We start from the raw sequence: 24,199 nt of genomic DNA, 5'->3' as shown, positions 1-24,199 counted from the left end.
ACATGGTTAGAATCTGGCACTGGTTTATAATAACCCACCGATAGCAGAAGCCCAGGGACGGAATTCCTTTAAATGGTAAAAAACCGACCTGCTTTAAATAATATTTTATCGCCCTCTGAGAGGGCAATTCTCTTAGGTTTTGCATCTGCCGCATCACCTGATCTACATGAAAGGTCTGCACGAAATAAAACTTTTTTTAGAAAGGGAAGAAAATAATGAAAGTATGTGAGTATGTCAGAATACACCTCGAAGCCGGTGGATTATTAACCTGAAGTGTCTGTGAGAGGGGAAAGGAGGGAGACAATACACATTACTAAGCAAACAGCTTGTTTTTACTATGAAAGGTCATCATGTGACACTGACACTGAACACACCTAAAGCTGCAAGCTACATGAACAGTCAGGGCAATTAAAGGGGATTTCCACAAAATATGAATTATGATCTATGGGAGGGAACATGTGATCAGGAAACCAATACCAGCGCTTACAGTCATACGAAACTTATTTATTGTTTAAAGGTAGAGCTGGGCGATACAGTAAAAAAATAAAATTATGGATGATTCTCGATTAAAATCTCGATTTTCTGTACCTATTTCTACTTTTCTTTGCAGTCCTGGTGCTCTGTATAGACCAGGGATGGGGAACCTTCGGCCCTCCAGCTGTTGCAAAACTACAATTCCCATCATGCCTGGACAGCCGTTGGCTGTCCAGGCATGATGGGAGTTGTAGTTTTGCAACAGCTGGAGGGCCGAAGGTTCCCCATTCCTGGTATAGACCTTTGGAGCTCCAGCTGTTGCAAGACTGCAACTCCCAGCATGCACTGCAACTGCAACACTTCAACTCCCAGCTTGCCTTCCTCCTATGGTGGATACATAGCACCTTCTGACAAGTTTTGTAAAGTTCTGTTCACTTCTGATCCCAGGAAAGTTGGGTGACCACCAATATGGCTGCCATGAGGAAACTATAAGGCTCTCCCATAACCCTGAGGAGATCTGCCAAAGAAGACTGCGGGAGAGCTGGGGGACAACTCTGTTACAGGCTGCAGTGGCGGACGTACTAGCCGCCAGCTTTCCTAGGAACAGATGTAACTAGGGAACAAAGCAGGCAGGCGACGAACAATGCTCTTTAACCCCTTCAGGACCGGACAAATTTTTTTTTTTTTTTTGCGCTTTTGCTCCTCGTGCTTAAAAGGCCATAGCAGTTAGCAATTTTTTCACCTACAGACCCACATGAGCCCTTATTTTTTGCGCCACTAATTAAACTTTGCAATGGCAGGCTTAAATTTTGCATAAAGTACTCTGTAAAACCAGAAAAAAATTAAATGTGTGATGAAATTGAAAAAAAAAAACAAAACACTTTTTTTTAAATTTGTGGAGTGTTTGTATTTACGCCGTTTGCCTGTCTTGTGATATATGTTCCTCAAGTTGTTACGCTTTCAACGATATCTAACATGCATAATTTTTATTTTATTTGATGGCTTTTAAAAAACTAAAAGCTTTTTTTAAAAAAATGAATGTTACTCTATTCCCAGGCTTATAGCGCTTTTAGCCTTTGGTCTATGGGGCTGTCTCAGGTGTCATTTTTTGTGCCATGATCTGTACTTTCTATCGGTACCTTGATTGTGCAGATGCGACTTTTTGCTTTTTGATCGCTTTTTATTACAATTTTTTTGGATCTGATGTGACCAAAAATGCGCAATTTGCGCAAAATTGCACTTACGCCATTTACTGTGCAAGATCAGGAATGAAATAAATTAATAGTTTGGGCGATTACGCACGCGGTGATATCAAATTTGTTTCTTTGTTTATTCACACTGATTAGGGAAGGGGTTTATTAATAAAAAAAAAAAAAAAAAAAAACATTTACTTTTTTACACACATAATAAAAGTCCCCCTGGGGTTAGGGTTATTCCCCCCCCCTGGGGTTAGGGTTATTCCCCCCCCCTGGGGTTAGGGTTATTCCCCCCCCTGGGGTTAGGGTTATTCCCCCCCCCCCCCTGGGGTTAGGGTTAGCTTTGACAGCTGCATTTAAAATACTTATTAGCTGGCACGGCGATTGGACCGTGTCCACTAATTGCCATGGGATCCAGGATCGCTGCGGTTCAGAGGGGGGTCGTACAGTTACGCCCTCAGACGGGAAGGGGTTAAGAAACAAGTGCATACATAAAACCATAAGGGAGTCTTACCTATTCCACATGTGTCCAACTCATAGATCTCATTCACCAGCTGGAAAGTCTCTCTCTGACACTGACAGCTGCCGCTCCCTAAGAACCCTGCGAGTCGAGAGGATGGAGGCCCAAGAAATGGATACTATGTAATAAAACAGACGGAGATCAGTGCTTAAAGGGATAGAAGAAAATAATTTCATGTGTATCACTTTAACGTCACACACACACACGGGATATTTACCTTAATTCTCTTTTCATGAAATTGCTTTGCGGAGTCCAATGCCTCTTCGTACTGTCGTATCAAAGATCGGACAGTATCCACCTTGGATGAGACTCCATTCTCTGTGGCTTTCGCCGAATTCTTCGGTTCACTTGTATGATTGAGAGTAGTCAGTCCACTAACCAACCTTAAGCTCAGTGATCGGATGAGCAGCCAGATCCGCTCTTCCTCCAGTGACAGCTGCTTATGTTCTTCTGACATGTCTCTGAAGATGACAACAACGTGGGTACAATGACAATTCTATATACCAGACTATATACCAGACTACCAATTCTATATACCAGATTGCCAAACTACAACTCCCATCATGCCTGGATAGCTAAAGCTTAGGCTGTCAAGGCATGATGGGAGTTGTAGTTTTGCAACAGCTGGAGAGCCAAGGTTCCCTACCCCTGCTATATATTAGGTAGTGCACAACAATAGATCAGCGACATATCTTTACATATAAAGGGATGTGGGAGAAGGTAACACACTAAGACATACACAAGCCAAAAAGACAGAAATGGCTGCACATCGCACCCATGGCTGACACGAAAGCTTATTCAGCTATATTTAAAACCAACATCAGAAGTTAGTATATAATTTGGCCAAACCATATTGCCTCATGTACCACGTGCAGGTCTTCTGATACACATGAGTCCCTAACCAAAAAACATCACTGTGCCGGTCAGCGACCACAATCTTCGCAAAACGTGCGCAAGCAGAGAAGGGGAGCCACACTTGTGTTGCTTGGCGTCCACTTTTTCCGCCGGTGGCGCCTGTGGGGTCTGGGGGGGCCTTTTAGGGTCTGGTCTTGTGACAATGGGGTTGCGGGGCCATTCCGTGGCCCCCCTTCTCTGCTTGTGCACGTTTTGCGGGGATTGTGGTCGCTGACCAGCACAGTGATGTTTTTTGGTTAGGGACTCATGTGTATCAGAAGACCTGCACGTGGTACATGAGGCAATATGGTTTGGCCAAATTATATACTAACTTCTGATGTTGGTTTTTATATGTAGCTGAATAAGCTTTCGTGTCAGCCATGGGTGCGATGTGCAGCTTGTCTTTTTGGTGTCTCCTGTGCAATAGGGACATAGCAGGTTAGATTTGTCTATCCAGCTAATAAATCCCCTTTAGGGTGCGTTCACACCTACAGGATCTGCAGCAGATTTGATGCTGTGTTCAGTTATTTAAATGAAATCTGCTGCAGAAAATCAGCTGCAGATCCTGTAGGTGTGAACGCACCATTAAAGGGGTTGTTCACCAAATAAAAAAATTCTTTCAAATAAACTGGTGTCAGAAAGTGGCAGAGTTTTGTAATTTACTTCTATTAAAAAATATCCAGTCTTCTAGTACTTACCAGCTGCTGTATGTCCTGCAGGAAGTGGTGTATTCTTTCCAGTCTGGAGAGCAGGAAACGTTTTCTATGGGAATTTGCTGCTGCTCTGGATAGTTCCTGACACGGACAGAGGTGGCAGCAGACTGGAGACAATACACCACATACAGCAGCTGATACGTACTGGAGGACTTAAGATTTTTTTAATAGAAGTAAATTACAAATCTCTGGCACCAGTTAATTTAAAGTAAAAAAAAAAAATTGGCAAACTACCCCTTTAACTAAAGAAAAAAAATTAAATGCATTAATAAAATAAAAATAACAAAATATTCTGTATACATTGCGTTCCATAGCTCCCTGTTTAGCTAAACATCTGGCATCTTTGTTTAATTGGCCATTGGGATTAACTGGAGAACACATAAATGTGCAAACACTTTCCACCATCTGCAGATAGTCTTACCTGTCCTTTGAATCCCAGTTAAAAAGAACAGTCAGGTCCCTGTTATCTCTGAGCTCTTTCCATGGAATGTCGTCCTCCTCCGGGTGCAGACTCATGGACTTTATATTCTCTTCTAAACTAGTGGATCTGAAGGAAAGATTGTCAGGAAGAATGAATGTATGTACTGATAAAAGCGACACATAAAACACTAAACCGAGGACTGATCGCATCAACCTGGAGATCTAGTCCTGTGTTGTAGGATCATGTACATAGGGGGAAGTCTAGGGACTGCACAGAATTCAGTTCTTTGATCTTTTAGTCAGTGGTCCTAGATCATCATAGGAATACTGACACTAGGTAAATGCTATTATTCTGAATAAAGCCTAAATACTTACATATTGGCGTCAAGTATGAGGTCCAGTAACATTCGTTCTGTGCGAACTTGTGCAAAATGAAGCGAATTGTTTAACCGGTTTCTAAAAGCAATGAATTCTGGGATTTTTTCAAAGGCTCCATATTTGTACGCTTGTATAATATATTCTGAGGTCTGAGATTTAAAAACACAAAAATTAATAATTCAAACTAAACTGCAATAAAAGTTGGCAGTGTATCGTATATAATACCAGAACTGGGAAAAGCCAGTTTCTCTGACAAATAGAGGAAGAATACTTACCTCTGTTCTGTCAAATCGGCGATCTTCTCACAGAGTCTGCCTCAGGCAGACACTAAGAAGAGCGCCGATAATACAGATCAACACTATGCAAAAAATGTAAAAAAATAAATAAAAAAATCATTGCCCTTTGGCATTGTTGCTTAGGGAATTGTCCAATTAGCACTGCAGTTTATTATATATTGGAAAAAAAAGAAACAGAACATTTGTCAGAACCTCAGTATGGAAGCTCCCGCACATCGAACATACTTACATCTTTCTGGTTAGAATGGAAAAAACGAAGCGCGGCGTTACAGGATTGTGAGGCAGCAGTGTAGTGACCCAAAGGTGCTGCAAAGCGAGTCAGCAGGTAGCTGTAAAGCAACAACATCCATTAATGTTCTAGCTCCGTGGCGCCAACCGTAACATATTACTAGTGAACCCAAAGATGTTGAACACAAATAGGTAACCAGTTATACATATAATTGACCAATACGATAAAACTAAGAATTATGCATGGTGCAGTACGCAGCGACCAGAAGGGCTCTACAGAACACATCTCCGCATCCAGGAAAGGGAGTCTATCTAAAACAGATGGAATGGTCCAACTATGGAGAACTGGTCCACTGTCTGCTCCAGTGCTGCATTTATATACGAGAATGACATAACGTCACACTGGATAACTCACCCAATGGTGTCGTGCTGTATGTGTTTGGCATCGAGGCTGCTGTACAGTTCCATCGCTGGCTCAAATGCACCCAGTGCGCAGTATATGCGAATAAGCAGCAGTTTAAACTGGGCGTTTGAAGGGCTGTTACCTAAACCTTCTTCCAGAAGAGCAAGACACTGCCATATGGCCCAGTTCTCACCTGTACATAGGCACAATTAAAAAAAAAATTTTTTTACTGCTTTAAAGAAACACTAATAGTCTTTGAATTGGTTACAAAACAGAAATGATCATTCACTTTTCCCCCCTGGGGACATTACACAAAGCCAGCAGACAGCCAGACAGACTTACCGTCACTCCACAGATCCATCAGCATATGTGCTCCTATTAAACAGTAGTAGTCAGAAAATTGTAGCTCTGTCTTCAAGCAAGATTTTCCTGTGGATAGAAGAGTAAAGCAGTTATATATGTAGATATGTATAAATGGGGCTGGGTAGAATGTGAATACATCAAGCCGATGAGTCCGAGAGAGTCTATGACCCTGTTTAAAACTAGAGGACTTATGTGAACCAGTGGACCTGCACGTGGTACATGAGGCAATATGGTTTGATCATATTATATACCAACATCCTGGCGTTGGTTTTTAAATGTAGCCGAGTGGCATTAGTATCAGCCCTAGGTGTGAGGTGCAGCAGCACCTCTCTCTCCATGTTTGTATAGTTTTATTTATATTTTATTTCCATTTTTATATTTGTATATGCAAATTTGAAGCGTTTTAAGCCCTTTGTTTTATATATATAATAGTATAAATTACCCTCTTCTACAAACATGAAAAATAAATTAAACACATTATATATCATACCATATAACAATAATATTCCAGTATTGAGTAAATAAAAAGAAGGTGGAAGGAAAAGCACCAGGATTCTGGTTTTGTCAGATTATTTATCAGAAAAAAAAAAAAAATCAATAGAATATCTGAGACATACAGCAGCTGATAAGTACTGGAAGACTGAAGATTTTATTTTAATAGAAGTAAATGACAAATCTCTGGCACTTTCTAACACCAGTTTATTTGAAAGAAGAAATATAGTTGGAGTTGCCCTTTATGGATTAGTGGTTATACAAGAGAAGCGGAGACATCCAAATAAGTAATCTGTTAAACTGTGACATGACGTAGTGGGGTGTCAGAAGTTTGGATCAGTAAGGATCTAGGTGCCAGATCCGGCACAATCACTATTTTAGTGGCTGGTGTGGTCTCAGGGGCTTCAAAACTCAGTCACTACAACAAACCTTGGAAGGAGGTGCTGCACTCTGCACTGCTAGAGAATGAATAGAGCCGCAGGTCACATGCCGTACCCACGGCTGCATTCAAATTAGAGCAGCCAGGAGCCAATCTGGAGATTGCTGGGGGGCGGGGGTGTACAGGGGTCGGAATTCCCCTATCCCCCTGCAATCTCTTATTTGTTCCCTGTGGATGGGGGCAGGTTGATTAATGCTAAGATGATTGTTATGTTAAAGCCAACAATCATCTTGACAGAAATTAACTTAAGGGTTTTCATTACCAAAGAGCAGTATTTGAAATGACAGATACTAACCAAACTGTAAGCCGTGTCTGTATCTCACAATGACGTCTCTTATAGCGTCCTGCTTCTGTGCCTTTTCCATCTTGTGGCTGAGACCTAGCAGCCTGGAAAGCTGAACCACACACAGATGTCTCTGCATAGCCTTGATGTCTTCCGGCAGCGCCACACCGCCCTCTGCTGGAGGAGACAGCGGCAGCGATCCCAGCAACCGGTTTATAAACTACAAGACAAGGAGGGAGGTTGTTAGACTAATTTATTAACCATTTATTCTGCATTTCTCTGTTCATGAAGATGAAAAACGGATGCATTAGTGTGCATCTGTTTTTCCACTAACTTCCATAATAAAAAAGTGCAAAAACAAAAATTTACTCAGTCCCCAACAGGTTAAAGGAAAACTATCACACTGAAAACGCACTCCCATCTGCAGGAAGCATGTTATAGAGAAGATACATATACATTGTTTTTTCTTCTCATGTTTAAAGCGACTCTGTACCCACAATCTGACCCCCCAAACCTCTTGTACCTTCGGATAGCTGCATTTAATCCAAGATCTGTCCTGGGGTCCGTTCGGCAGGTGATGCAGTTATTGTCCTAAAAAAACAACTTTTAAACTTGCAGCCCCGTGCCCAACGGGCGTATCTGTGCCCTGACTTTGCACCACCCCTCCGTCCCTCCTTCCCACCCTCTTCACCATTAGTAAAGTCCACTGGAACATTTTCTCCTGTCTGAACATTGCACAGGTGCCTTAACGATCCCGCCCAAGTGCCGGGCTGACAAAGGTGAGGAATAGGAGGCAATCTGCCTGGAGCATTCCTAATGATGAGGAGGGTGGGGAGGAGGGACGGAGAGGTTGTGCCAGCCTAATGCATAGACATTCTAAGACCCAGCCGTTGGGCACGGGGCTGCCAGTTTAAAAATTGTATTTTAGGACAATAACTGCATCACCTGCTGAATGGACCACATGACAGATCTTGTATTAAAAGCAGCTATCCGATGGTACAAGTGGTTGGGGGGGGGGGGGGCCGGGGGTCAGATTGTGGGTACAGAGTCGCTTTAAAAGGCCATAGCACTTCAATTTTTCCAACTACAGACCCTCGAGTACTTATTTTTTTGCCACATCAATTGTACTTTGCAACACTCAATTTTTCCATAAAATATTCAGAAAAACAGAAAAAATATTTGGGTTGTGAAAAAAAAAAAAAAAAAAAAAAAAAAAACTTCTACAGTCTTCAAATTTATTAATTACTTACACTGGAGTGCTGACTGGAAGAAAGGAGATCCACAAAAACCTTCAGATCAGTGAAACAACAAGGCTTGTCCCCAAACTTCAGGAAATACTCGAACATCAGATCCTCCGGCTCTCCTAAACAAATAAAATAAGAAAAAAAAAAGATGAACAACACTCAACCTTTTCCATAACAGGATACCTGTAAATAAAGCAGCATGTTTATTGGTAAAAAAAACACTTTAGGGGGAAAAAAAAAACCCTTAAAAAAAAAAACTTTCAAATCAACTGGTGTCAGAAAGTTATACAGATTTGTAATTTACTTCTATTTAAAAATCTTTAATATTCCAGTACTTATCAGCTGCTGTATGTCTTGCGTGAAGTGGTGTATTCTCTCCAGTCTGACAGTGCTCTCTGCTTCCACCTCTGTCCATGCCAGGAACTGTCCAGAGCAGGAGAGGTTTTCTATGGGGACTTGCTGCTGCTCTGGACAGTTCCTGACATGGACAGAGGTGGCAGCAGAGAGCACTGTGCCAGACTGGAGAGAATACACCACTTCCTGCAGGACATACAGCAGCTGATAAGTACCGGAAGAGTGGAGATTTTTAAATATAAGTAAATTACAAATATTTATAACTTTCTGAAACAAGTTGATCTGAAAGAAAAAGATTTTTGCTGGAGTACCCCTTTAAGGCCATGTTCTACGTAGTAGATACTTAGAAAAAAAACATCCAGCAGATGGATTTGGTAAATGTACAGTAACTGAATGTAAACCTGCCTGGTACATACATATATCTATCCTTAGATAATAATAAAGGTAGTAATATAGGGGCAGACACAATGGAGCAGGGGGATTTTTCTGCTGACAATCTTTGTTTCTGGTTGCAAAAATGTTTAACCTGACGAGCCAGAGGAGATGGGAATACCCAAAACTTTGATTCCAACAACTCTTCCTTGGTGTAATAAATATATATATATATATATATATATATATATATATATATATATATATATATATATATATATATATATATATAATTTTTTTTTTTGTCATTGAGTATATGATGTAGGTACATGGCCCAATAATGAATGTACAGGATGGGTAATTCAGAGGGCCTGATATTGTCCAGCAGATTCATCACAGTTACAGAATCACCCAGCAAGTGATTTATTCTATGAGACAATCAGTATCCAAAGAAAATCCACAGACCTCTATTTGGCGTCAGACTCACCCAGCTTGTACTCCTCACTGCAGCCCCTCTGTCTCAGCCGACGAATCAGCTCAAATTTGGCCAAATACGGCCCCCGAAGTGGACGAAGATTCTTTGAATCTGCTTCTATCTGTTCTTCTATAAACCGAACTACCTGTTCAGTAGTGTAGTCGAGATTTCCTTCCAGTGACCTGTGAAAAAAATATGTTAATGCAGAAGACATAACATCTGAAAACTAAAACTTAAAGGGTTTGTTCACCCCCCCAAATTTTTTTCTTTCAAACCAACTGGTCCCAGCAAGTGCCAGGGATTTGTAATTTACTTATATTAAAAAATCTTAAGTCTTCCAGTACTTATCAGCTGCTGTATGCCCCACAGGAAGTTGTATTATGTCCAGTTTGGAGAGCAGGGGGATTTGCTGCTGCTCTGGAAAGTTCCTGACATGGACAGAGGTGGCAGCAGAGAGCACTGTGTCAGACTGGAGAGAATACACCACTTCCTGCAGGACATACATTGGCTGATAAGTACTGGAAGACTGGAGATTTTTTTTTTCCATAAAAGTAAATTAGAAATCTCTGGCACTTGCTGGGACCAGTTGATCTGAAAGAAAAATTTTTGGTGGACAACCCCTTTTAAGAGAAGCAACGCGAAGATTTACATTTCAGTTAAAGGGACACCCTCCAACCTGTTTGCAGCATAAAATAAATAAAAAAAAAAAACACCTGAAGCACAGGAGTAATGCAACTAGCACAACTCCCACTGACCTGCACAAATGGCGTACCCCCACAAACCACCCAACTTTGTAGCTTCTGGAGTTATGTGAACGGCATAACTTTCAGGGCTACACCAGCTGTACAATTTACATAAAAAAAAAAAATTATGGGAATTATGTGTAACAATACTTAGACAGTAGACCATCTTTATAGGACGGACTTACCTTTTTTAGGGTGTGTTCACACTTCAGGATCCGCAGCAGATATGATGGCGCAGATATCAATGTAACTAAATAACTGAGCACAACATCACATCTGCTGTGGATCCTGCAAGTGTGAACGCACCCTAAAGGAAGATGAAACAGAAGGTAGACCGTGAAAAGGTACAAATCCTGGCAGAAACGATGGCTAAAAATTTGTGGGGGCAAAAAACACTAGTGGACGGTATGGCGGTCATGTAACAGGATTAGCCAGAAAATGCAGCCGCACACCAAAAAGTCCAAAATAATGTGAAAATCTATTAACCCATGTGAAGCTTGCAGCAATGCTTCTTACCATACAATACAGTCTTTTTGTTCAAGTCTGGTCATAGAATAACTACATATTTGCACCATTGGAGCCTGGCACGGTAGCTGGCCCCCTATTTACCCTGCTGCAAACTATATAGCCATGTAAGAGAGGAGCTATGGGACAAACAAGGAGAGGGCCTTATCCTTTCGAGGTAGAAAATAAAATAAGCTTATTTAAAAAAATAAAAAAAAACTTCAAATTTTCCTGCATCATGTGCAATGAAAATGATTATTATTATTATTTTTTTTAAACATCACCACTTTATAAGCCTATGTGGAGACTTACATTGAGCCTTCTGCTGGTGGGGTCCAGGCCTCATCAATAAGGTAAAAGACAGAATCAAAGTAAGACAGATAGAACTGCCAGTCATCTGAGCTAAAAGGAAACAACAAAGTAGCGGCTGTCAATGTTTCACACCTTATCCCAAGTGCCAATATTAATCCATCACTATACAGACATATATAATGAATGCCAGCAATCTTATAAACTAAGGGTACTATTACATGGCCGGATGGGGGCCCGATAACTTATCTGCTAGATCGGAGCTCGTTTACTAGGCCTATTCCACGTCCCGATAATCGTTTAACAAGGGCTGCATGGACATCATAACCGATGTCCTTGCAGACCTTGCTTAAACTGCATACATTACCTATCCATGGTCTTCTTCTGGTTCACTTCTCCCCGGGTCCCACGCGCTGCAGCTTCAGAGTGGCCTGTCTTAGCTGACAGGCCGCGGTGGTCCCGGACAGTGATTGGCTGAGCGGCCTGTCAACTCAGACAGGCCGCTCTGAAGCTGCAGCGCGTGGTACCAGGGGGAGAAGCAGAGCGCAAGAGGAGCCCTGGACCATGTATAGGTAATGTATGCACTTTGCAAATCGTCAGCCATGCACCGCTATTACACGTAGCAATGCGCGGTCGGTGCCCGACAATTATAGGTCCACACCTATATGAACATCAGCCAATGATCGTTGTCATCGGCTGATTGTTGTTTTTATTAAACAGAACGATAATCGTCCGGAAAGGGCTGATTATCGTTCTGTGTAATAGTACCCTAACACAGAGGCGTGCTGCTCTGGTCACCCAGGGACTCACTTTAGTAGCAGCAGTCTTTTGGAGAGGGCGTTGCACTCAGGCCACCGGCACAGCTTCTTGTACATCGCCATACACTTGTTTTCTCGGCTCTGAAGTTCACTGGTCAACTTATCTGTGCATCAATAATACAAAGAGAACTTCTAGATTTGTTGCGGCTATACATACATAATTTTTGTAAGAAAAGGATTGGAACAAAATATAAAATGCAAAGTAAAGTGGAAAAGGGATACAGCAGGAGTTTTCCAGTTAAAGGGGTACTCCAGTGGAAATAAAATATTGTCAAATCAACTGGTGTAGAAAAGTTACACAAATTACTTCTATTAAAAAATCTCCAGTCTTCCAGTACTTATCAGCTGCTGTATGTCCTGCAGGAAGTGGTGTATTCTCTCCAGTCTGACACAGTGCTCTCTGCTGCCACCTCTGTCCATGTCAGGAACTGTCCAGAGCAGCAGCAAATCCCCATAGAAAACCTCTCCTGCTCTGGACAGTTACTGACATGGACAGAGGTGGCACCAGAGAGCACTATGTCAGACTGGAAACTTCCTGTAAGACATACAGCAGCTGATAAGTGATGGATAACTGGAATTTGTTTTTAATTTTTTGCCGTCGTAAATCTGATGTACCATGTTATAGTGATCATATATGGAGTGAAGCAGGAGGAAAAAAAAAGAAAAAAAAAAAAAATTTAACAAAAGGACAGTAAAGCAGTCTAGCCAAAAAAAACAGAGGGATCCATACCTCCAAGTTTTCCTCTGATAACCTCCAAGGCTTCCTCGTGCTTCCCCAGGCGCTCTAAGATCATATAGTACAATTCCACCTACAATTACACATTTCAAGATTTTATGAATATTTTCATTAATGATAAAAATTGGCTAAAAATAATACAACTTTCCCATATACTTTTCAATTTACTTAAAATCTTCATCATCTCTGCCAATGAGGGGCAATATTCTGAGATACAATCAGAAATGTTCTTTCTTTGACATCAACTGGTTTCAGAAAGTTATATGGAGTTGTAATTTAATTCTATTTTAAAAATCTCCAGTCTTGCAGTACTTATCAGCTGCTGTATGTCCTGCAAGAAGTGGTGTATTCTCTACATTCTGACACAGTGCTCTCTGCTGCCACCTCTGTCCATGTCAGGAACTGTCCAGAGCAGCAGCAAATCCCCATAGAAAACCTCTCCTGCTCTGGACAGTTCTCGACATGGACAGAGGAGGCAGCAGAGAGCACTGTGTCAGACTGGAAATAATACATCACTTCCTGCAGGGCATACAGCAGCTGATAAGTTTCGGAAGACTTTTTTTTAAAAATAAATGTAAAACTTTCACACCAGTTCATTTTGAACACTTTTCTTCCCCAGAGTAACCCTGGAAGTAAAACTTGTAAAAAAAAAAAAAAAAGTTAAACACTAAATGGTTCTCCAGTCTGAACAATCGTATGTAAAACCATTATTAACCCCTTCACGTCAGCCATCTGTATATATACGTTCCTACTGCACATGCCCCATGCAGTAGGAATGTACATATACGTTCCTGACTTGAGGGGGCTTTGTGATGAGAACGGGATCGCGATCCCGCTCTCATCTGTGTACAGCACCGGAGATAATGAGGATTAGCTGCGATTCCGCAGCTGACCCCCATTAACCCCTTAGTGACCACCGAAACGGCGGTCACTAATGGGCCGATGCCCATTAGTGCCCATTAATGGGCCGCCGCCGGGGGGAGATGAAATAAGTAAAAATCAGACCCCAGATCAGCCCCCTAGTGCCCCAGTCACTAACCCCCCCTCCCACGGCGGCCATCGGATCCAAGATGGCCGCCGCGATCACTGTGAACAGACTAATGTCTGTTCACAGTGATCAAAAAAAGAAAAATGAATGAAAGCCCCATGCTCTCCGCCACCGGAGGTAGCGGAGAGCATGGGGCAGTCATCGGGACCCCCCCCTGTGGGGTCCCGGTACAAGCGATCAGCGGTATATACTATATACCGCTGATCGCTTGTGCCATGTGCCGCCGGCACTTTTTATCCCCTGTCACCATGAATGATTGGTGACAGGGGATAAAAAGTGATGTCCCCCCCCACCCCCCAGATTGCACGCAACCACCGCACGTCGCCTCTGACCACCGCACGTCGCCTCTGACCACCGCACCTTGCCAGTGACCCCCTCCAGATTGCCTGTAACCACGCCAGATTACAGGTACCCACCTCAGATTACCTATTAGCACTTCAGTTTATCCGTAACCACCCCAGACTGCCCGTAACCACCCCAGACTGCCCGTAACCACCCCAGACTGCCCGTAACCACCCCACATTACCTGTAATCTAATTTTTTTATTGTATTTTAGTAACTGCGCTGTTCTAATAACTGTTACTAGCTGCGGTTTTGCTCCAGCAAATTGGCACTCCTTCCCTTCTGAGCCCTGCTGTGTGCCCATACAGTGGTTTATGCCCACATATGGGGTACCATTGTACTCAGGAGAACCTGCGTTACAGATTTTGGGGTACATTTTTTTCTCCTGTTCCTTGTGAAATTTAGAAATTTCAAACTAAACCAACATATTTTTGGAAAAATTCAAGTTTTTCATTTTTACTGGCCAATTTTGAATACTTTCCTCTAATACCTGTGGGGCCAAAATGCTCATCCTACCCCAAGATGAATTCTTTGAGGGGTGTACTTTCCGAAATGGGTGACTTTTGGGGGGATTCTATTCTGTAGACATTACAGGGGCTCTGCAAACGCACCTGGCGCTCAGAAACTTCTTCAGAAAAATCTGCAGAGAAAATGCTAATTGGCGCTCCTTCCCTTCTGAGCCCGGCTGTGTGCCCATACAGTGGTTTATGCCCACATATGGGGTACCGTTCTACTTAGGAGAACCTGCGTTACAAATTTTGGGGTACTTTTTTTCTCTTGTTCCTCGTGAAATTGAGAAATTTCAAACTAAAGGAACAGATTATTGGAAAAATTCGAGTTTTTCATTTTTACTGTCTACTTTTGAATACTTTCCTCTAATACCTGTGGGGTCAAAATGCTCACCACACCCCAAAATAAATTCTATGAGGGGTGCACTTTCCAAAAAGGGGTGGCTTATGGCGAGATTTTACTCCGCTGGCACTATAGGGGCTCTGCAAACACACCTGGCGCTCAGAAACTTCTTCAGAAAAATCTGCAATGGAAAAGCTAATTGGCGCTCCTTTCCTTCTGAGCCCTGCTGTGTGCCCATACAGTGGTTTATGCCCACATAAGGGGTACCGTTCTACTCAGGAGAACCTGCGTTACAAATTTTGGGGTACTTTTTTCTCTTGTTCCTTTTGAAAATGAGAAACTTTAATCTAAATGTATATATTATTGGAAAATTTTAATTTTTCATTTTTTTTACGGCCTAATGGTAAATACTTTCCTCCAGCCCCTGTAGGGTTAAAATGCTCATTATACCCCTAGATTAATTCTTTAAGGTGTCTAGTTTCCAAAATGGGGTCACTTATGGGGGTTTCCAGTATACAAACCTCCTAAATAAACTTAAAATAAGAACTGGTCCCTAAAAAAAAATCAGTTTTGGAAACTTTCACGAAAATGTGGTAATTTGCTGATAAATTTCTAAGCCCCATAACACCCTAAAAAAGTAAAATATGTTTATGAAATGAAGCCAGAATAAAGAGCACATATTGGTAATGTGACTTAGTAACTAATTTATGTAATACAACTTTCTTTTTTTAGAAGCAGAGAATTTCAAAGTTCATAAAATGCTAATTTTTTAAATTTTTCATGATATTTTGATGTTTTTCACAAAAAACACACAAAGTAGTGACCAAATTTTGCCACTAATATAAAGTGCCATATGTGACGAAAAAACAATCTCAGAATCGCTAGCATACGTTAAAGCATCACTGAGCTATAAGCGCATAAAGTGAGACAGGTCAGATTTTGAAAAATGAGCCTGGTCTTTTAGGTGCAAATAGGCTTGGTCTTGAAGGGGTTAATACAGAATAGCGTCACCACTGCTGGGAATCTCCCCACTCTGTTTTATGATATACAACGTCCTCACCTCGGCCTCTGCTTCAATCTTATCCTCTTTGACCATTTTTTCAACCATTCTTTCAGCCAGAGGCAAAAACATTGTTTTGGAAAGCTTCTCATCTTGGGCTGAAATAGACTGAATAGATATAGAGAACAGAACATTACAAACTACACAGATACAAAGGAAACAGAAACTTTAGAACTGTAAAGGAACCGGCCAGTTTACGGGATGGCAGCACTGGTCGGCACTGGTCAGGTACATTACATGTACATTAGCATATGCAGATTTCTGAACAAAAAGGGTATGTCTATCTGGGCTTGTTATCCCCCAACTCGCTAATCACTGGGAATCCAGAGATCTCCTCCTCCTCCTCCTCTCCATTATGTGCATGAGCCCAGTAGTCCTAGATATTCATGAAAAGCAGAAAACTCCGCCCACCTTTTGCTGATTGGCAGTTATCTATCCACGCTGTGTATAGGTAGTCACCTGTCAATCAGCAGCTGGAGGGCGGGCGGAGGGGTGTGGCAAGAATCCTATTCTCCTGCATATTAGGAGAACGGCTTAACAGAATGATGTAGGTAATACACCGATCTGTGCAGCATTTCTGTCACTAGTTTATGCTGCCCTCATTTATGGCGTCATTCACCTAGTGACAGATTGCCTTTAAGTGTTTGGTGGTAACCATAGAGTATGAATGGCGCGGTGGGCATGCTGAATAGTCAAATTGTTCTCAGGATCAGTGGTCGGACCCTCGTCTAACAGTTTTGTTATCCCCTATCTTATAGAAACACCCATTGAAGACCAGAAAACCACTTTAGAGTTATGTGTATTTTGGGGAGATAGAAAAAAAAAAAGAGTGTAGGAGGAAATGTCCAGGAGCTCTACATGTATGATACACAGGGCTGCCTCACTTGTATCACACAGGATGTGAGAGCAATTCTCTAGTGTGGACACCAGTTCCTGATGAGGCAACAAGCACACAGAATATAACCACTGTGACACTGCAGCTAATGGTCAAGTACACATAACAGTACAATAAAGGGCAACATCATGTAGCGGTTACACAATAATAGGGATACCAGCAGAAACAATAGACCTGTAGTAAGTGCCCACCTGCATGATTAAACTCATCACCGACCAGAAGTAGTAAGGGTTTTTTGGAACAATTTTGTAAAGTGCCATCCCCGCCTGCAAAACAAGATACAAGAGTACTGAAGTTGTCGTCATATATACAGGCTACGGCTACATAAAAAAAAAATTATTGCAGCAGAGATGCCCATAGATATGTATTGTATTTGAAAAATAAAAATACACATCCTGGTATCTGAAACTTATAAAGCTTTGTAATTTTCTTCCATTTAAAAATCTCCAGACTTCCAGTACTTATCAGCTGCTGTATGTCCTGCAGGAAGTGGAGTATTCTCTCCAGTCTGACACAGTGCTCTCTGCTGCCACCTCTGTCCATGTCAGAAACTGTCCAGAGCAGGAGAGGCTTTCTATGGGGATTTGCTGCTGCTCTGGACAGAGGTGGCAGCAGAGAGCACTGTGTAAGGGTCCTATTCCACAGGCCGATGGGGGCTTGATCAATAATGTAAACAAATGCTGATCTGCTAGATCGGCCTATTACACAGCCCAATAATTGTTTAGCGAGGGCTGCAGGGACATTGTTACCTATTTCCTTGCAGCCCTTGTTTGAACACAATACTTTACCTAAACATGTTGCAGGTCTTCTCCTGCGCTCCACGGCGGTCCTGACCAGTGATTGGCTGAGCAGTCTGTCAGGCCGCACTGAAGCTGCTGCTGCTCACCGGACCAGGAGGAAGAAGGAGTGCAGGAGAAGCCCTGCAACATGTGTAGGTAAAGTATGGTGCTTGTGGAATCGCCGGTGGCCCGCCGCGCATCACTATTCCAGGCAGCGATGCGCGGTAGGTGCCCGATGATTTTAGGTTTGAACCTAAATAAACAATTAACCGATGACACGATCATCAGCTGATGGTTCTTTCTATTCCACGGAGCAATAATCAGCCGAATCGGGCCGATTATCACTCCATGGAATAGGACCATTAGACTGGAGAGAATACACCACTTCCTGTAGGACATACTACTAAGTACTGGAATACTTTTAAATAGAAAAAATTACTATATAACTTTCTGACAGTTGATTTAAAAGAAAAATAAAAAACAATATTTAAAATGTATTCACTGTATCCCTCCAATTCCCATAGAAGACGTGAAAACACGCAGTGAATGCAACAGAAACCCGCTGCTTACTGACTAATGTAATGTAAACCTAGTGGTACCTGCTGCATCTTCTTGTATTCCCCTACTCTAGCATACGCCATGAAGAGGTGAGAATGATATTCCTCACTGCTCGGGACTTTCCTTACAGCCGCCTCATATAACTTAGTGACCAGCTCCGCTAAAATACAAGCAGAAAACGTGGATTTAGCATTTATACCTATAATAGAAGCACAAAAAGGTAAAAACAAGAACATGGACAGGAACGAGAGTGAAAGCCACCTGTAAAAGACATTGGAGGGAATGTGTCTCCTATATTTTCTGTTACTGATTAGAGTCAGACACTAACAATTGTTCTTTTATTATAATCTTTTTCCATTTTCTGACTGTAAATTTTTTTTAATTTCACTATTTGTACATTGTTATGGGGGTGGCCATATTACCTGAGCTTTTTTAACAGTGACATGCTTTTACAGCAAGACTCATGGACATAGACTATAATAGACATACTGTGATCCCTTGAGATAAATGTGAGACATTACTGAGCGCTCTGTGACCTGTGAAGAGGTCATTCCACAGGGAGCTGCTATTGTCTCCTCTATCTACTGGGGTCACATGATGCTGCAATCACTTTTACAGATCACTTTACAGCAGCCTCCTCTTATCACCACAGACACAACAGGAAGTCTCAGCTTAGTTTTAGCCCCAGTGGTGAGAATGAGAACTGCAAGATATGAGGATTATTTCAAGAGGGTAATATAGCATTGGACAGGTCCATCGATAAAGCCGGGATAACACCTTTAAAGCGACTCTGTACCCACAATCTGACCCCCCAAACCACTTGTACCTTCGGAGAGCTGCTTTTAATCCAAGATCCGTCCTGCGGTCTGTTCAGCAGGTGATGCAGTTATTTTCATAAAAAACTTTAAAACTTGCAGCCCTGTGCCCAACGGGAGTATCTGTGCCCTAACTTTGCACCACTCCATCCCTCCTCCCCACCCTCTTCTTCATTAGGAATGCCACTAGAACATTTTCTCCATGCTGAACATTTGCACAGGTGCCTTAACAATCCAGCCCATGTTCAGTATTCACACAGCTGATGAATAGGAGACAATCGGCAGCATTAGGAGCATTCCTAATGATGAGGAGGGTGGGGAGGAGGGACAGAGAGGTTGTGCCAGCCTAATACATACACAATCTAGGCCACTCCCATAGGGCACAGGGCTGCCAGTTTAAAAGTTGTTTTTTTAGGACAATAACTGCATCCCCTGCCGAACGGCCCCCAGGACAGATCTTGTATTAAAAGCAGCTATCTGACGGTATCTGACGGGGGGCACATTGTGGGTACAGAGTCGCTTTAACATGGTATTTCCAACTCCATTCCTAAAGTGACTGAAATCTAAATACAGCTGTGTTTTTCATTGCTTTGCATTAACCCATTAGCCCCAATGGTTTCTGCCCAGCACTGGAGCCTGTGAACTGGAGAATTATCAGGACATACTAATCCAAAGCAACGCTGCATTATCGTTATTCAGTATGGCCGCCTGGAAGACAAGAGGACGGCGACTTAAGACGCTGTAGTGAAAAGATCTAATGGTCTTACGTCTGTGCATTTCCCTGTACAATATAGTAAGCGCCTGTAAGGAGTTGTCGTCGGTGGGCTCCAGGGCCGCTACCTCTTGGGCAAGTACAAAGGCTTCTTCCTGTTTGCCGGTACGCTGTAACCCGATCGCTTTGAGAACCTAAGAGACAGAGAATTAGAGACTGTGCAAACAGTCACACAATATATATATTAGAATATATTACTAATCCTGCTCACTTCTCTACATGATAGGAGCAGATTATTGATAGGATACTAGTGGGGCTGGGCTATTAGTCAAATTAAAGGGGTTGTTCACCCTAAAATGTTATTCTTTCAAACTAACTGGTGACAGAAAGTGCCAGAGATTTGTAATTTAATTCTAATAAAAAATTTTTTTAGTTTTCCATTACTTATCAGCTGCTGTATGTCCTGCGGGAAGTGGTTTATTCTCTCCAGGCGGACACAGTGCTCTCTGCTGCCACCTCTGTCCATGTCAGGAGCTGTTCAGAGCCAGAGAGGTTTTTTATGGGGATTTGCTGCTGCTCTAGACAGTTCCTGACATGGACAGAGGTGGCAGCAGAGAGCACTGTGTCAGACTGGAGAGAATACAACATCTCCCAGCCCCGGATACAATTAAGGACGACTGTCTGGTACCCACCTTGGCACAGTGCAGGTCTTTATGTTTCTTAAGCAGCTTCTCAGCCTGCTGGATAGCCATCTTGTTGTTCCCATTGTCCAGGTAATCTGTAAGATATGTAGTGAGGAGTTTTATTCAGGTCACTTGCTATAGAATATTTAAGATTTTTTGGGGACGGCTTCGCTGTATTGAAATTGACACGTAGGAGTGGTCAGGCCGTGTTTCTACATATTTATTCTGAATGCCATGAAACCCAAATTGCCCCCCAATAGCTGTGATGTTGCCGATCACCCCAACAACACTGACCAGGTATTCGGGGAGGACTGGGGGCAATGGTTTCCAAAGCGTTCTGAACACATTTAAAGGGGAACTCCAGGCAAATTTAAAAAAATTCTTTTAAATGGTGTCAGAAAGTGCTGGAGATTAGCAATTTACTTCTTTTAAGGGTACGTTCACACTTACCGGATCCGCAGCAGATTTCATTTAAATAGCTGAACACCGCATCAAATCTGCCCCATCAAATCTGCTGCGGATCCTGTAGGTGTGAACGCACCCTTAAAAATCCAATACTTATCAACTGCTGTATGACCTGCAGGAAGTGGTGTATTTTCTCCAATCTGACACAGTGCTCTCTGCTGCCACCTCTGTTCATGTCAGGAACTTTCCAGAGCAGCAGCAGCAAATCCCTATAGAAAACCTCTCCTGCTCTGGACAGTTCCTGACATGGACAGAGGGGGCAGCAGAAAACACTGTGTCAGACTGGAGAGAATTCACCACTACCTGCAGGACATACAGCAGCTGATAAGTACTGGAAAACTTGATTTTTTTAATAGAATTAAATTATAAATCTCTTGCACTAGTTGATTTGAAATGGGTTTTTTTTCTTAACTCTCTTTAAAAAGGGAAACAGATAAAAACTAAATCATCAAAAGATATGACGAGTCAGGCGTAGCGTCTTCCTTCTCACACTGCTCATAGGAAACCTCATACAATCCCATAAATCCATCCCTCTAATCTGCCATAACACTCGGCGCTGTCACCAGCCTGACCTACATGACAGCGGATGACTCCGGAAGATTTCAGCTGCTTACATATAATTATTATAAAAGCCATTATTAGCTATAGGGATTAGGCCGACACCTGCGATTCCTTTACTAGGACCTATACAGCAGACAGACACTCATGGGAGCCGTGTATTAGGCCGAGAGGATCAACAATTACAGGGAACAATGTAGCATCAGACAATGAGCTGTGGTCACAACCCATTTATTTTTTAAGAATTATTTGTGATTTTTTTTTTTCCAGTTTTCTATTTTAAAATAATCCTGAAACCTTGTATTTCTCAGTCTGGCCTAATAAGAGGACAATGCCTCCTCACTATCATCACAGGCAGGATTACAATAAGAGGACAAAGCCTCCTCACTATCATCACAGGCAGGATTACAATAAGAGGACAATGCCTCCTCACTATCATCACAGGCAGGATTACAATAAGAGGACAATGCCTCCTCACCATCATCACAGACAGGATTACAATAAGAGGACAATGCCTCCTCACTATCATCACAGGCAGGATTACAATACGAGGACAATGCCTCCTCACTATCATCCCTGGCAGGATTACAATAAGAGGTAACTCCAGTATATAGACAAGACACGTCCAGGCCGTTCCACCAGTGCGATTTGTCTGCGGGATATGGAAAGAATAAGCACTACACTGCTCAATCCAGATAAAGAGATATATACATGCAACGTACACCAGCCAAACAGGTCAGAGATTTGTAACTTAGGGTCCTATTCCACCGGACGAGCAGGACCCGATCAACGACGTAAACGAGCGCCGATCTGCTAGATCAGCGCTCGTTCACTGGGCCTATTCCACGGCCCGATTGTGAAACAAGGGCTGCAGGGAGATCGTTACCGATGTCCTTGCAGCCCTCGTTTCATACATTACCTGTCCGGGCCGCAGGTCTTCTCCCGGTCCCGCGCGGCACCATCGGCTTCGGAGCGGGGCTGTCTGAACTGACAGACTGCTCAGCCAATCACTGGCCGCGGCAGTCCCGGCCAGTGATTGAACTGACAGACAGCTAAACCAGCGAAATACGAAAGGTTATGTGTGAGATCAACAGATAGAAAGTCTAACAAGGTAAACCTGTCATTCTCCTATACCCTAGGAGGGGAAGTGACTATTGAAAAAGAAGGGTGACAGGTCCTCAAGGAAGACTGTATAGGTGTAAAATGGTATAATACATAAGGTTTATTTACTATATAAATCGTCGTCTATAATAAATACATGATAAACTAATACGTCATAGAAAAATTGAAAAAGCAGTTTATATGTTGCAAATAGACAGAAAAAACTTCAAGGAAAAGGCATAAAATCATAAAAGGATAGAATAAATAGTTATAGAGCCAATAAACCTCGGGGTGATCAGCCTCACGAGGTATTGGAAAATATAAAAATTGTAAATATATAAAAAATTATGAGTATTTAGTTTAGCCGTAAAAGTGGATTGTTATAAATCTGCGCTGGTGATATATGTACAGAACATAGAGCCCGTTGGCGAGCGCGTCTTTTGATGTTGTAAGCTCTGCAATGTGCAGCAAAAAGTCATTCATCGGATAATAGCCGGCTTCTTAGAAGAAAGTTAGGATAGTTGTTTAGTGTAGCTCGGCCCGATTACTCAATCAAATCTTACTGGATGTGGTAAGTTAGTGGTGCTGTGTGCACCGCTCACCCGTGTGGCGGCTTTGGAATCTCCTTGCGGTGTCAGGCTGATGGAGTATCCTGGTATAAGCTGCTGTCGGTGCGTGATGTTTCTGGTTGCTGTCAGCACTTCAGGCGCTCACGTGGGCAATGAGTAGAAGCTCCTTTTGTAATGGAAAAAACCTGCGCATGCGTATTGTGCTTTGTTGGCCGCCGGACCTCGTGGGTATTTTTGGCGGTAAGTCCACTTGTGCGGCAAAAAAGATCAAAAATTAGTCATATAAGTGTAAATCAAGCTGGACGCGTTTCAAAGTCTCCCTAGACATTTTCCTCAGCAGCAAGTTAGTAGTAGTGCTGGACCTGCAACTGTCCGATACTTATTCAAGTCAGAGTCTTGTAATTGGGCCATTTATTGGTAACTGATGTTCTGTAATTAGGCCATTAATTGATAGACAGTGCAAAGCAATGGTCTGGAATACATGGACTGGGTTGTAATAGCTGAATGAATTGTATAAGACAAGTAATGCATAAAAATATGTATATAAATACACGATGATAGCGTACAATATATACGTGGACTGATAAACATAGTAGATAAAGATGTATAGTCTAAATTATAGTAATTGAGAATAATAGACAGACTGATTTGAGTAGTGTTTCTGTGATAAATTATAGGACAAGGACAGTACATGATAGCGGTATCTATAGTAGGACAATGAATTAGAGAAGAACCATCTTAATACATTATTATGGATAAGAAAGTACAATACTCATAATTTTTTATATACTTACAATTTTTATATTTTCCAATACCTCATGAGGCTGATCACCCCAAAGTTTATTGGCTCTATAACTACTTATTCTATCCTTTTATGATTTTATGCCTTTTCCTTGAAGTTTTTTCTGTCTATTTGCAACATATAAACTGCTTTTTCAATTTTTCTATGACGTATTAGTTTATCATGTATTTATTATAGACGACGATTTATATAGTAAATAAACCTTATGTTTTATACCATTTTACACCTATACAGTCTTCCTTGAGGACCTGTCACCCTTCTTTTTCAATAGACAGCCCCACTCCGAAGCCGATGCTGCCGCGCGGG

At 42.1% G+C, this 24,199-nt stretch overlaps 1 protein-coding gene across 1 annotated transcript in view; it reads right to left on the bottom strand.

Annotated features, from left to right (window-relative positions):
* Nucleotides 1–24,199, bottom strand: part of NAA25 (N-alpha-acetyltransferase 25, NatB auxiliary subunit) — a 43,474-nt gene that overhangs the window by 7,464 nt on the left and 11,811 nt on the right. Inside the window, exons 2-19 of the mRNA XM_069960765.1 lie at nucleotides 20,408–20,493; nucleotides 19,771–19,909; nucleotides 18,230–18,348; nucleotides 17,043–17,117; nucleotides 15,957–16,064; nucleotides 12,649–12,727; nucleotides 11,911–12,022; nucleotides 11,104–11,193; nucleotides 9,557–9,726; nucleotides 8,350–8,462; nucleotides 7,112–7,319; nucleotides 5,865–5,951; nucleotides 5,535–5,715; nucleotides 5,121–5,220; nucleotides 4,593–4,744; nucleotides 4,219–4,344; nucleotides 2,408–2,651; nucleotides 2,185–2,308 (exon numbers count right to left, since the gene is read on the bottom strand). Coding sequence (XP_069816866.1) covers nucleotides 2,185–2,308; nucleotides 2,408–2,651; nucleotides 4,219–4,344; nucleotides 4,593–4,744; nucleotides 5,121–5,220; nucleotides 5,535–5,715; nucleotides 5,865–5,951; nucleotides 7,112–7,319; nucleotides 8,350–8,462; nucleotides 9,557–9,726; nucleotides 11,104–11,193; nucleotides 11,911–12,022; nucleotides 12,649–12,727; nucleotides 15,957–16,064; nucleotides 17,043–17,117; nucleotides 18,230–18,348; nucleotides 19,771–19,909; nucleotides 20,408–20,493 — 2,313 coding nt within the window. The remainder of the gene's footprint in view (nucleotides 1–2,184; nucleotides 2,309–2,407; nucleotides 2,652–4,218; nucleotides 4,345–4,592; nucleotides 4,745–5,120; nucleotides 5,221–5,534; nucleotides 5,716–5,864; nucleotides 5,952–7,111; nucleotides 7,320–8,349; nucleotides 8,463–9,556; nucleotides 9,727–11,103; nucleotides 11,194–11,910; nucleotides 12,023–12,648; nucleotides 12,728–15,956; nucleotides 16,065–17,042; nucleotides 17,118–18,229; nucleotides 18,349–19,770; nucleotides 19,910–20,407; nucleotides 20,494–24,199) is intronic.

Source organism: Dendropsophus ebraccatus, chromosome 3 (genome assembly GCF_027789765.1).
Source record: "Dendropsophus ebraccatus isolate aDenEbr1 chromosome 3, aDenEbr1.pat, whole genome shotgun sequence".
In the NCBI taxonomy this organism is placed as follows: Eukaryota; Metazoa; Chordata; class Amphibia; order Anura; family Hylidae; genus Dendropsophus; species Dendropsophus ebraccatus.
This window is presented reverse-complemented; position numbering and strand designations above follow the sequence as displayed.